General features: G+C 51.2%; 4 protein-coding genes across 4 annotated transcripts; all 4 read left to right on the top strand.

Annotated features, from left to right (window-relative positions):
* Positions 1-858: 858 nt before the first annotated feature.
* F5J12DRAFT_715997 (Alpha/Beta hydrolase protein) lies at positions 859-2,436 on the top strand (the record flags this gene model as incomplete). The annotated part of the gene is given in 9 exon segments (XM_051740985.1): positions 859-989; positions 1,054-1,339; positions 1,393-1,503; positions 1,563-1,668; positions 1,727-1,817; positions 1,888-1,948; positions 1,966-2,047; positions 2,099-2,265; positions 2,335-2,436. The coding sequence occupies 9 exon segments, from the start codon at positions 859-861 to the stop codon at positions 2,434-2,436; spliced, it is 1,137 nt and encodes a 378-aa protein (XP_051603042.1).
* A 326-nt stretch (positions 2,437-2,762) lies between these two features.
* Positions 2,763-4,493, top strand: F5J12DRAFT_445898 (uncharacterized protein). The gene is made up of 4 exons (XM_051739462.1): positions 2,763-3,478; positions 3,537-3,664; positions 3,712-3,785; positions 3,835-4,493. The coding sequence occupies exons 1-4, from the start codon at positions 3,029-3,031 to the stop codon at positions 4,356-4,358; spliced, it is 1,176 nt and encodes a 391-aa protein (XP_051603041.1). The 5' UTR covers positions 2,763-3,028; the 3' UTR covers positions 4,359-4,493.
* A 1,810-nt stretch (positions 4,494-6,303) lies between these two features.
* On the top strand, positions 6,304-9,703 carry F5J12DRAFT_810039 (uncharacterized protein). Its single transcript, XM_051744760.1, has 4 exons — positions 6,304-6,667; positions 6,840-8,222; positions 8,255-8,650; positions 8,706-9,703. The coding sequence occupies exons 1-4, from the start codon at positions 6,539-6,541 to the stop codon at positions 9,324-9,326; spliced, it is 2,529 nt and encodes an 842-aa protein (XP_051603040.1). The 5' UTR covers positions 6,304-6,538; the 3' UTR covers positions 9,327-9,703.
* Positions 9,704-9,729: 26 nt separating this feature from the next.
* Positions 9,730-11,838, top strand: F5J12DRAFT_445782 (uncharacterized protein). Its single transcript, XM_051739461.1, has 3 exons — positions 9,730-10,335; positions 10,406-11,629; positions 11,688-11,838. The coding sequence occupies exons 1-2, from the start codon at positions 10,185-10,187 to the stop codon at positions 11,449-11,451; spliced, it is 1,197 nt and encodes a 398-aa protein (XP_051603039.1). The 5' UTR covers positions 9,730-10,184; the 3' UTR covers positions 11,452-11,629; positions 11,688-11,838.
* The last annotated feature ends 1,328 nt before the right edge of the window (positions 11,839-13,166 follow it).

Below are 13,166 nucleotides of genomic sequence, written 5' to 3'. Positions count from 1 at the left end.
TAGCTTTACATTATTCGCGACAAGAACTGGTGATGGTGAGATGCGACTCACCGAAAATCGGACATCCACAACGACTGTCTACAGTAAAGTGGATTGATACACGTTGGGAGCTTTTCGTCGTGCAAAAGACGTTCAACATCAGACGCACCTGTGGCTTACGAACGTTGACCGGTCGTGACACCGAAACAAGAGTAGGGCTGGCAGGGGTGAATAATGCTCCCTCATTCGTCTTCCAGCTGCAGTGATTGACTGTCACATGTTTCGCAATGGAAACTTTGGCATCCACAACGAACACTTTCGATTTGCTATATGGACGTCGTTTCCCGTGGAGCCGAGGAAGGTCGACCCTGGTTGTTTTCTTGTTACACCTGGCAACAATCAGCCTTTAACCTATCCGATGCAACTGACCTCTTGCACCGCCTGCCCCAATCCAGCACGCACAGACAGATAAGCTTGACGTAGTGTACATGTAATGGCCTACTCAAGTCCCCTTTGCATCGCCAGTTGTTAACTTACATGGCACTTGGAAATGCTGGAGTAAATGATGCCTGTGGAAATGGGACGACGGCAAGATATTGATTCTTGCGCTCTTCGACTCACTCAGTAGCTCTGCTTGCCCGTTGAGGCGAAGAACCAAGGGTTGCCTGTCGGTGAATGCCAAGAATATCAAGGCGAGGGAACAACTTGGCCCATCGCGCGTAACTGTCTGGGCGTTACGAGCCAAAGAAGGTGGAATGCAAAAAGATTTTTCAAAGGGACCAGAAGTTGATGAATGTGCCCGTTCCAGATTAGGCATGTCTCCTTGATGACCACATCGACCTTGCACTAATCCGTTCCTGTACGTATCACCCACACAACATGTCCCAACTCTATCGATCTACAATCAGTTCACGGTTATCTACACTCCAAGAGCCACCTGCAGAGGAAGGAGAAAATGATGATGAGCTGGAAGATTCTCTCGGATCTCTTCCCTCCGTAATGGGCCTACCGTCGTAGGTATTCTCTAGCATATCTTGCCGATCCGAACCTCTTGAACGTGATTGCCAGTCACAGATCAGGATTATCTCAGAATCGCGCGAAGAAGATGCCCAACCCGGCTTACGCCCCTATATCACTGGCCGGATACTTTGCACAAGCTCTACAAGTGACATTGCCTGACCGGGACATCGACGTCCGGGCTTACTATACACCACCACGTTCAGAGCGTGGCGGCGTGTTTGTGATGCACCATGGCGCTGGGTACTCTGGCGCAAGCTTCGCGTGTCTTGCGAGAGAGCTCGTACAGTTAATGAAAGGAGAAGTTGGAGTACTTGCATTCGATGCAAGAAGACACGGTTTGGTTTATCTTCATTTTCACGAAATCGCCTACATTGATCGTCTCTCGCAGGCAAGACCACTGCGATCGCATCGGATGAAGACCTGTCCATGAATGTCCTTGTCGATGACTTATGCGCTTTCATTCAAAAGGTTTTCCCTGACCCGTCCACCTCGCCTGTATTTATGGTATGTCATGAAGTTATCGCACCTCACATAAACTTAAATTTAGAACCCGTTCTATTTAGTTAGTAGGCCATAGTATGGGTGGCTCCGCCGTCGTTCATGCCTCTCCGAAGCTCCAGGAGTTAAAGTATGTCATATCCGGTGTCGCAGTTTTGGATGTTGTAGAGGGTACGCCACTTTGTGCTGTGGGTATCTCCACATGAACCCTTAACGGGCCGTCATACAGGAACTGCCATGGAAGCACTTCCTCATATGCATGCACTGTTGAATACTAGACCCGAGGGCTTTGACAGTATTGAAGAAGCTATTGAATGGCAGTAAGCACCCTGTGATGGTTGACAGATAGCACTTTAGGCGATAACTGATCGGACTCGTTTTTGTGCCTAGTGTCAACACGCACGCTATTAACAATCCTACCTCGGCCCGGATCTCAGTACCCTCCATTCTAGTGCCCAGAGATTCAAGTCTTTCCCACGCACACGCGCAAACGGGTCGTTTGAATACAGATGGCGAACACCACTTCGGTCTACTGCCCCCTATTGGGAATGTCCGTACCGTGTCCAACAGTTTCTTCGAACTTGATGCATCTTTTCTACAGCATGGTTTGCTTCCTTGTCGTCGCTCTTTCTTTCCATTCGAACAGCGAGACTGCTGGTCCTCGCTGGCGCCGAACGCCTCGACACGCCCCTTATGATCGGTCAGATGCAGGGTAAATTTTGGCTCGAGGTCATGAGTGACCGTGGAGTTGGACACTTAGTGCACGAGGTTAGTGCCGATCTTCGGCCCGTGGTCTGGGCGATGCGCCTTGGCCAAACTGCTGATACCGGTTGCCAGGATGATCCTACGCGTCTTGCAGAGATTCTGAGTGATTTTTGGAGGAAGAACGAGAGGCTGGAGATAAAAGGCACAGTGATTAAACGAGTTGGAGAGCGATAGACATGATAGCATTGTCTGTCGCATTTTTTTGTTATCGCATTACAGAAGATCTTGTTTAGCTTCTTCGAAGGGCCCAGCAGGTTACTTAGTGCGTACTTATCATTTCAGCGGAGTCACACCTTTCCTTATTGGTGAGGGAAATTGCCAGATTCACATCATGAGTGCTGCAGTGATGGGTGGCCACAAGAAATCAAGGTGGTACATACCTCCAACTCTTCCGGTGCACACATACTGAAAACGATTCATTGTGGCTGTATTGAGGCGATCGACGCCACAAGTCTCTCTTCTCAGGGTAAGTGTTCCAGAATTCCGAAGCAAAATGTCATAAGGGGTAGGCTATAGCGCGATTCGTGATGCCCCTTCCTTCAGTAGATAAGCTCCCCAAGCGCGGATATCTTCCCACTGCACGTCGTTCCTTCAGGGAAGGATAACCGTCCCATGGGAAAGATGTTCGAGACGCTGGACACTCAAGTACCTGCAAAGTGGGAAAACTAACTGTTAAAGTTTGTCAGATGTCAAAAGTGGTGGCCTCGCCTACATTCCTCGGTACCCACCATCCACGGAATTTGTTACTCTTCCACAGCGGTACACGATGTCTCAGCCAACCAATTCCACAGCACAAGAGGTGATCATCACAGACTTCGTCCGGAACATACGTGCCCCGTTCACCTTCGTAACAGTCGTTACATCCTTATGTGCATGTCTTATTCCACTGCTGGTTGTGCTGTTCGTGTTTTCGACCGCAGAGTCGCGTAGGCGGTTGATTTTCCGCCTAAACGTTATTGCTATCTGCTTTGCTTTAGTACTTGGGGTCCTAAACTTCGTCGTCAGCGGAAGCGCCATCCTACGGCCACTCGATCCTATTCCGGCATCGGTGTATACAGCGACCATTATATTTGCCATGTTCCCGCCGATCTTTTACGACTCCATACTACTAACACGCCTCCTTGCATTATACCCCATAGAAAGGACCCCTTTATCCACCCTAATGCGGGTGCTTGCATTTCCCGTGTGTGTCAAATGCGGTCGTTTTGTCGTGCTGGTATGTATTTACATTCGTTCCCGTGAATTCATTTGATTTTCGACGGGTCTATTGGCAGTCGCTGTACGTCCACCAATATATCATATCAACGCCAGACGTCACGACCCTCACTACGCAAGCAGAGGTGACATGGTTTCGCAACCCTTATGTCACTACGGAATGGACTTTGCAAATGTTCGATAATCTGTATGGGGTCTTCCATCACTAAGAGATTTCTTCTCACCTTGAAGCAGTTACTCATCAGGGCTTTTCCTCTACAAACTGCACATCCAATGCGCAGGGACAACTTCATTGAGATTGACATTGGGTGAGCAACCAACTCTTTCATTATTATGTCGATGCATACGATAATGTAGACTCGTTTACATTTTCGCTCCCTCAAACGATCGGGATCGGAAGAAGGATACGGCAAATACTTTATATCTCGGCTGCCAACTTCGTATTTCCAGTCTTATTTAACATAGGGCAAATCATCTGCATCACGACCGATTCTTCGTTCTACGTCGGCACCGTGCTCCTCCTCGCTAACAGCTATGTGAGCGTCATTGGTGTCCTTTGTGCAACGATATGGGTCTCGGGTGACGACTACATCCATCGGCGCCATCCATACAGTACTGGGAGCTCCTTCGTCAGCCCACGGCGCTCGATGGGTGGCAATGGACCCCGACCCGATATTGAACAAGGTACTGGGGTTCGATTTGAAACAAGCATCAATCGTAATAACACTGTAGAGCTGTCGAAGGCGGACAAGGATTTGCAGGATCTTAGACATGGAGTTGGCGATATGAGCGACAAGAGGGAATTATCAACTGGTAGCTCCACTTCTATCATGTTTCCTATTGTCGAAGAGCATGTAAGGTACGACACAGAGCAACGTTAACTGTTACTATTGTAGAAGCTGGTCATTGAAACGTTGATTTTCTGGCTTACAAGCAATTGAGAAGTTACTTGAGCTGGTTGGACGCGTCGGTCACGTGCTCCCGTGACATGGCCAGACGCGTCGCTTCACTTGGACTACTATCGCAACCACTCATGAGTGCAAGGCAAACATTTGTCCCGCAGCGTCCTCAATCCTCTGTATCCTTCATGGACAAATCTACACCAGACGAATGTCGTGGTAGGGATTCCGCTCTAGTCGCGATCTACAGGCATGGCGAATCTGGCACGCCCACATTCATCGGTAGGGGGCGGTGTACCTGAGTCCGGACTGGGTCATGGAGCGAGTCCAGGAAGTGCTGCTGGTACTTCTACATCTACCGGAAGCGGTGTGAAAGCCCGCTCACTCGTTGGGCTCCTTGGGAAGAGGACACCCAAGTCATCTCCTAACCCGCATATACCCATCCATTCCGAACGCGAGGCGACATCACACATGCAGAAGCCTCGACGAAGCTTCGAAGGAATTCGTAGACCAGAAATGGCGCCGATTTCACTTGTTCCTTACCCAGCTGATGCGGCACCCACCAATGACTTCGTGGGCGGCTCGGTCCTCAGGAACTTACCCTTTGCCTCAGCTACGGGTACAGCAACTGGACAGATAGAAGAAGACTCCACTAAAGAAGGAAACGCTAGACAGAGGCGCGACAGCGAGGAGAACCGCAACAGCTTCACCGCTGGTAAGGATACGCATGATTAACAGGCACTAACCGTTGTAATATAGACGCAGGTGAAACTGTACCAGGATATATGCGCTTGTTAGGGGCCGGACCGGGGCTTGCACGGGCTACCGTCGGGGGTAATGCCAACCCTACTGGTAAGAATGCCGTTGCACCAACGATAGCTGCGCCTGTGCCTGGGTATGCACAATTTTGCCCAGGCGAAATAGAGGGGGCCATGAACGTAAATGACAACGTTAACGGCGTAAACGAGAGGATATATTCGGTGCCAGTTGCCGCGGGGGACCTTGGCAACATAGATGTTGGTACCATGGCTGAAGGAAGGAGGACCGTGCCCCCAGTACCCGGACTTGGCCCCGGGAGGGAGGGCGGAGCGTTTTCAGATCAGTACCAGGAAGACCACCGGCCTCAGAAAAGAGCCCGGACAGATGAGGTACTATTTTCTGGCGGGTGGTACGATGAGGCCTGATGTTCCTAAGGAGGGCTACACAATGCTTTCAAGCCCACAAATGCCGCCCACTCCGTTCCCAGCGGGCCCCCCTCTACAGAGTGACTCACTGACAACGCTTGAGTCGCTGTTTATGGATCTTGGCGAATTTGTGAACGAAAGGGAATTCGATGCAGAATGCAAACGGTGGAGGGAATGCACCACAGAAGAATGGGTGAGGGGGGGTGAAGGTACGTAAATGACCGTCGCTCTGCCGGCGGTGGTTATCCAAACGGATTGCAGAATTGTCCAAGGAATTTCAGGACCTGCTTGACATGGTGCGTGCTTGTAGGCAGACTAGGTTTATAATAATTGCTCCAGCGCAATATCCTACACAGGCGAAGGATCATTTCACGTGCGTCTTTTTATTTACCTTTCTCCCTACTGTTGTGTTGTCGCTGATTGGAGATACCACAATGATTTAGCGGGAGAATGTTTTCGTATTCCGCCCTCTCGAAAGCTGTGGCGGACCGACGTGCAGAGTTGGACCGGGACATGCAAATAATGAATGATGGTATGAAGGTTGTGGGGGAGAATTTGGCGAGTCTAGCAAAGACCAGCAGGGGGAGATGAAATTCCTGTCTTCACACGTTGGAGCAGGCTTGGAGTTGAAGATCCTCGATGTGTGTAATACTTTATTGCAATCGAGAAGACATCTTTCTTGATTTTGAGCTCACGTGATAAGTCAACCGAGTGTAAAATACCCACGTGCGCGGTTGTGGCCACCCCCTTCTCCTTGTCCTCGATCATCTTTCACGACTCACTAACGAAAAAAGACCGGCTGTGTAGGTGTCTCGTGCGTTCCGTGGTATGGAAGTCGCAAAATAACTGCTTGTTCCACAGTGTCTCCTCACACTCACTCACTGAACGACACTCATCTCTTCAACATTTACTCCGTGCTATAATCTGCCCACTGCATAAACCTTTTCTTCTCTATACCCACTTTTTGGCACGTTAAAGATGGCAGGCACACAACAGCTGCCATCCTGGATGACGATGTCGATAACCACGATAACCAACCCTGAGGGTATACCCGTGACAACGAGCACGACAATCCTGCAGTTGCCACTCACCTACTACGGTCCAAGCGTGGGTCCCTTCCTCTCTAATCCACAGCTTTGGTGCTCTATGCTCTCCGGAGCAAGTGTTTGTTAGGTGGCTCGAAGAGGGGCAGTGCTTGCTATTCCATTCTTCGTGTTACCCGATTCGTTGCGGCTAATGGTAGTGGCCGGTCAGAACTTGATGACTGATTAACTTCCAGATCCCTCTCGGAACGGACGGAGCATGGACTTATGGTGGCTTGTACCCTCCTTCATCGTCTCCGTCGACAGCCTCCCCAACAGCGACACCCCTCCCTTCTTCTACAGCGACACCCTCTTCAACATCATCTTCCTTATCTCCATCTACGTCCATCCCCTCTACGTCATCTTTAATTCCTTCTAGCGTTACGCCTTCGTCCACCACGCCTACTGCAGCCTCGACCACAACCACTGCATCGCCATCATCCACTACACAACCTTCCGCAGTGTCCACGCTTTCCAAGGGCGCACTGATCGGTATCATTTTCGGTGCTATAGCGGGATTCGTTTTGCTACTGTTGCTCTTGCTTTGTGTAATCCGATGGCGGAGACAGAGGAGACGCGATGGTTACCGGGCAACCCCGATTTGGACGCATTGGGAAGTCGTACATCCTACGGCGCCCCGAAGCGCCGACGGGGACAGGCCAGTTGGTGTCGGTTCTCCACGTGGGTCCGGTGACGAAGTTGACTCTTTCCTTCAGCGCAGCCAAACCGGGGCCAGTAGGGGACAACGCCATGCCTCCAATATTCCATCTCTTCCCCCGGGTGCGGCTCCCCCAGTGATTGGCAGTACCGCGTCAGGCGACTCGGGCCACACCAGTTCTTCCGCTGTTACAGACTATGGCGTCTTGCTACCTGATGGTGGAAGAATTGGACAAGCATATGGCGACTCGTACTTCCCAGCTGCGAGGGCGAGCAGTGAAATGACTGGACATATCATTCCCCCTGGTGAACTTCTTAGGATCGACGACGACGAGGAGGAACCTCAGAGCCCGCCGAGAATGTATGGTGTTCCCCATGGGGACGATAGCGATCCATTGCTTCCTCATCTTTCACCACTCCCTCCGCCACCCCCGTTTGACAGCGAAAAGCATTCCACTCGTAAGACGCCTTCAGTGATCGAGAAGGAGAAATCTATCCGCAGTTTGTCCTATCCTGCAAGTGACATGGAGGCATCAGAGGTGTTCACTGCCCGTCGCGTACTGCTTCGTGACGTTGGACCTCGCTCGCTGGAAAGTGCGGAGACCTCAACTCACAGTCATTCCGAACCTAGCCCAGTTGCAGGTCCTAGTGGTTGGCACAGCAGCTTTGGCTTTGGCTCGCTTCAAAAGCTTCGTCTGAGCTGGTTTGGCAGCTCCTCGCATAACGGTTCCCGTTCTTCAAATGGCCGCCGTCCCGATGATATCGAGTCTAGTCAATCTCTCCTTCAGGCACCGCGCTCTCGCCGTCGTAGTGGCCCTAGCTTAATTATCGGAGACGATCGTCCGCTCTCGACTCTGAGCACCAAGAGTGCTGTTTCAGGCAATACCGTGTATCACGATGCCGTCTCTCGTCTTGGCACACCCGTCTCTATTCCTTCCCTGTGCAATGACACCAGCGACCGGTGGATGGAGCTACCTCGGGCCAGAACGTTCCTCCAATGCCTCTGGGTTCCCCTCCTGCATATGCTCTGGAAGATCCATACAGCTCTTTAGGTAGCAGAGGCAGTTTCCCGTTCTCACAAGGTTTGGATGTGTTGGACCTGCCAGTTCCAACGCCTGCGTCCCAGTTCGCTGCTTCCGGACGCACCAACAGGGGCACACCACCACGAACCCTGCGCGAATCACTATCAGTCATCACGGGTTCTTCAAATGAGGCAAGTATTACGATTGATGTGCTTGACGCTGAACCACCGGCTGCTGGTGAAGGATGGCGGACGATAGCTGAAGCCGGGCGAAACATTGGTCGTGGCCCTGGGTTTGACACTGGTGAGAGACGAACAACGTTCGGTACGGTAAGTCCTTTCGGTTTTGAACGTTTGGAATTTTTCAGCTCATACAAGCCATCAGCCTCAACTGGTCCACCAGCACCAGGCAGTGCTCTCTGAACAAGGCTCGCTCCACTCCTTGGGTTCTTATGCTGGTCCCCTTTCCCGTTCTTCCGCATCAGGTTCTGCGCGAGGCTCAGGCTATTCTTATGGGCATTCTGGTTCCGTTTCATCTCGCCCATCGGCGCAATCTGGAGTTCAAACGGCCAGTTCAGGATCGCTATCTCCTCGACTGCGTAGCAGAACGAGTGGTCTGCCTATTTCTCCAGCTGTTTCGGCGTTCGGCCTTGCGCGGGAACGTAGCCAACATTCAACGGACAACTTACCATCTCCGACCTCGCGCGGTTCTGCCTATTATTCTATGCCTTCGTCTTCGGATAACGGTAACGGTGGATTTAGTCGCGTTTCAGTACTAGGGCCGATGCCATCTTTCACTGCACGTTCTGTCCTCGCACCGACGATACAGAGTACAGGGGCGACGACTACATCCGATGACACGGAGATGACGCGAACCACGGTCACCGCAGGTACTAGCACCACGGGAACTGGAGGTGGCGGTGCAGAAACTACCACTGAGGACGTAGGCGACTTTGTTGACCGGCTTCGGTTCGGGGATCTTGATATGGGCCGATTGAGGGTGTAAACCACAGATCGTTTTGGGTGGTCCTCGCACACCGCTAGTCCCTGAGACTGTTTCGAGCACTTCACTTGCCAGGCGTTTGTTCTCTGGAATTCCCTTGGGATGGTGACCTAGACTATTACACCCATCGACAAGCACGTTGATGGGGCTGCCTTGTCGATTTTGAAGTTGCGTCTGGGATACCCTGCCGAAGCGCTTCTAACCTTCATCCACGATGACACCTAGCACGCTTATCTTTTTTTGAATGCACTTGCATGCGACACCCCCCTCCCCACCTTTCTTGCGATACCTACAACTCTGCTTTTCGTATACATCTTCACGACTCACGTAGTACATATGAGCTGACTTACATTGATGATAATTGATCGAGTGACACGCCATATCGAATGATGGAATCTATCCTACTGCAAAGCAGGGCTCCTCACTGAGAAGTCCCAAGGACTGGGACTGGCGTCTTGCTCAGCAACAGACAAACCGATACATGCCGGTGCACCAGAAGCTCCGTCGTGCAGCCTCCCGAGTTCCGAGACCACAGCAAACAATGGAAAGGAGCTTACATTGACAACGGCGAACGTGACACCCTGACTCGGTGTATGGTTCAACCCGTCTCTAAGTCCTTAGGGTTCTACAATGCGTTGGCGTGCATACTCGGAGTCGACTGCCAGCGTCGACATAGAGGAAGTCTAGCGACAACACTGGCTAGATGTATGACAGGTCTGGCGTCATGCATGATACCCTGCACAGCAAAGTTAGCTTTCGCACCAAGTTACATTTGGGAGTTGGTTGTTTCATTGCAGCGAGCACAGCCCATTCCTAACATCATATACAACCTATCCTCGTCGCAAGGACGTCAAACTCGCCATGTCACCCCAAGAAGAAGAGAAACTATCTGAGACTGATGTCCAAGATAGCTTTCATAGCTATCTCAAATCATCCCTGACGCAAGCGAAGATCGAGCACCTCCTAGAACCCGAGATCCTTGCTAGTGCCGAGGCCGATCTTATGATCACAGGTAGGGTAGTTTCACCCATGCAAGCTTGATGACCGTTGTTAATCATTGAGGGATGTCTCGCCACTTCTAGGCCCAGCACTTTGCCTCTACTTCGCTGCTCTGAGGAGTACGACTATTCCACCTTCCGTCCCTCTCCCCAGAGGGTCAAAATCGGCTCCGCCACGTCAGTTCAGTGAAGCGAACTGTCCGCCCGCTTTCCTATCCTTTTTCCGTGTCTGGGCATCCAATGTACATAGGATACAAGGACTGGACCCGAGTTTTCAGCATGATCTGGCCCGTATCATCTGTGGCCTCGATCCACTAATTAAGCCCACCGAGCCGTCTCTCTCAGGAATTGCCGCAGACCTCCGCGCTGTTGCAATAGAGATCTCGCAAAGACGTACCTTCCAAGACCGCTACGCTTCCGATTTACAGGCTGCGCTCGACGCTGGCGGAGGGAGCTCGAGCCTCAAGGTGAAAACTTCCTTTGTCCCCCCACCCGTTTATGACGGCCCCGGTTCATCGTCTCCGTCAAAGAAATCCGCCATATCGCGGTCTCATTCACCGACACTGTTCAGTCCAGAGTCTCCAGCGATCGAGTTTATTCGCGAGACACTTTATGCGGCTCTTGCTGATGTCTTGGAACGTATGCCCTCCCTCCGTCGTCTCCTCAAGCGGGACCCACCTCGTGCATACTTTGCTTCTACTGCATTTGCAATCCTCGACGTTGCATCAACAGCGGTTACTCCTGACGGCACCATTGTCGGCATCTTGGGGCGAGAGTTGACCCTGCAAGAATGCCCGCACGAGTTAAAGCCGTTGATGGCTGAACTCGTATCTATTGGGCACTCAGCAAGACAAATGACAGAAGAGGATGATCTGTTTGCGGCGCAGTGTCTCCAGGGGGGCGAGGAGCTTCCGGAGTCGAGACTTGAGCGCGTAAAGAAGATGTTGGAGGGAGGCGTTGGCTACGATCAGGCCCAAGGAGACGATGAGAGTGATAGGAGGAGCATCGAAGGCAGAGCCGTCGTATTCACTAACCGGATCAACGCGTTAGGACTGGGCATACTGCAGATTAAGTCCTTCAGAGAGAGACAGGCCGAGGTCTTCAAGGTCTTGGGTGTTATTGGGGATTGAGAGGATGCCAGGGAAGTGGTCATTCATGTTATCCGCCATTGAGATATGTACTTGTATGTTACTCTTAGTAATTGGATACCCTTACCGCGAATTGATTGCTTGAAAAGCACACCAATCGACTCACTTCCATGCGTAATAGCTATGCGTCGCAGCGTAGGTGCGTAGGTTGAGCAATAAGGTGCGTTGTTTCGTGTACACGCGGATGGCGTCTTTGAGACACTGTTTTTGTGGGACAGCGTATATTCGCAAAACAGAGCTCACAACGACGCAGTCTCGAACAAGCTTACTCCCTTCGTTTCAATGCAGAAACCATTGTAATTCGTCGTACCGCAAAAGAGGAGCTTGAGATGTTCCCCACGCTGGACTCCGTCTGGGGTAGTAGATGATTGGCGTCGGGGCGGTAATGCGGTCCCCCCTTGGTATGTGGTGCTTCTTCACGTCCAGCGAATAAATCGCCCGCTCTGAAGGTGACTTAGTATTTTTCTTGTCCCGAAGGGGACAGGGTTATAACATAACACGACACCTCGCTTAAGCCAATGAAGTACCAGGCTCTCCAGCAGCAGATTGTCAACCGGTGAGTACAAAAGGTTGGCATCAACTATCTCTGAGCTGCTGCTCACCCACTCTGACGGTGTGGAAGAGTTGGCTTATAAGAGGTGTATTAACATGGCACGGGTATCCATTGCCCTGAATTTTGGGCAGGGGCTGTGAGCCGTTAAGACGCATTTACAAGTAATGCTTCGTTGTCAAGGGGGATATTTGAAGATGTGACCGCACCGCATGACAAGTCTGAAGATCTCGGAAAGATCTCGTTGGTGTGTTGCAGTAGCACTCGTTTATTAGCCGGGGGCGGGTACCTCGAACTGACTCCAAACGAGACGTGTATGTGTCGTTCCGATCAGACAAAAGGTTCTCGATAACTTGCCCTCTGTAGATGTGGCAGGAATCAAAGCATTCAGTTGTTTTTCTGTCATCCTGGCTAGGGTATTGGAGAAGTTGACGGCTCACTTGAACTACATCGATATCCACGCGGTAGTCGTGTAAAACCAACAAAAATTTAAATTATTTTACGATAAAAAATGAGATAAAATACAAATGACAAGAAAGGAGACAGATCATTCATCAGCACCTCCAGTCCGCGTAGTCGTAGTGTAGTACTCATCCTGATATCACAACACCATGAAAACCTATACGATGTTAAGTATCCTGACTTTGCTTTGGAGGATGCTGGACGAGTCTACGGGCTGAGCCACGATAAGAGTAGAAGATGCAATCCTTTTGTACTCGCTGTAGGGCAGTTGAGTCAATAGAAAGGCGTTAAATGGTCGTCTCCGTGTTACAAGCAACTGCTTTGTAGTAGCGGCGTCTTGCTTAGTAGATTCACCAAGCGACTTCGAATGCCAAGAGCGAACGAGCTGCAGAGTACCCGTCGCATTTTCTAGCTCTTCTGGAAGCGTAATATCAAGTGGCATCAAACCAGACGCCTGGATTCCGTATGTGTAGCTCCCTAAGTACAGATCTAGATTCTTCAGCTGCATCGCTGTGACACGATGGGAGAGACATGGCAATGTGAGGCGGCGGTCCATAAATCGTGGCAGGGGCAACTTAGTGAGCGAGCGATACAGCTTTCGCAGTGCCTTCGACGACGCAGGCTGTTGACTCATACTGGATGACTGCTCTTCTGCGCCGGATGGTGGGACGGACGGCGACGGCAA

The sequence above is a fragment of the Pisolithus orientalis genome, assembly GCF_024613125.1.
Source record: "Pisolithus orientalis strain OTSU chromosome Unknown F5J12scaffold_5, whole genome shotgun sequence".
Classification (NCBI taxonomy): domain Eukaryota; kingdom Fungi; phylum Basidiomycota; class Agaricomycetes; order Boletales; family Pisolithaceae; genus Pisolithus; species Pisolithus orientalis.
Note: the sequence above shows the minus strand (reverse complement) of the source record. Positions and strands in the feature narration are given on the sequence as shown.

Bases quoted from the DNA above. Each gene is read 5' to 3' on its own strand.
- F5J12DRAFT_445898 (XM_051739462.1), top strand. From the start codon at position 3,029: ATGTCTCAGCCAACCAATTCCACAGCACAAGAGGTGATCATCACAGAC. The intron at 3,479-3,536 runs GTATGTATTTAC...GTCTATTGGCAG, and splicing joins GCGGTCGTTTTGTCGTGCTG to TCGCTGTACGTCCACCAATA. The intron at 3,665-3,711 runs GTATGGGGTCTT...ACCTTGAAGCAG, and splicing joins TTGCAAATGTTCGATAATCT to TTACTCATCAGGGCTTTTCC.
- F5J12DRAFT_810039 (XM_051744760.1), top strand. From the start codon at position 6,539: ATGGCAGGCACACAACAGCTGCCATCCTGGATGACGATGTCGATAACC. The intron at 6,668-6,839 runs GTGGGTCCCTTC...ATTAACTTCCAG, and splicing joins TCACCTACTACGGTCCAAGC to ATCCCTCTCGGAACGGACGG. The intron at 8,223-8,254 runs GTCTCTATTCCT...CAATGACACCAG, and splicing joins TCTCTCGTCTTGGCACACCC to CGACCGGTGGATGGAGCTAC.
- F5J12DRAFT_445782 (XM_051739461.1), top strand. From the start codon at position 10,185: ATGTCACCCCAAGAAGAAGAGAAACTATCTGAGACTGATGTCCAAGAT. The intron at 10,336-10,405 runs GTAGGGTAGTTT...CGCCACTTCTAG, and splicing joins GGCCGATCTTATGATCACAG to GCCCAGCACTTTGCCTCTAC.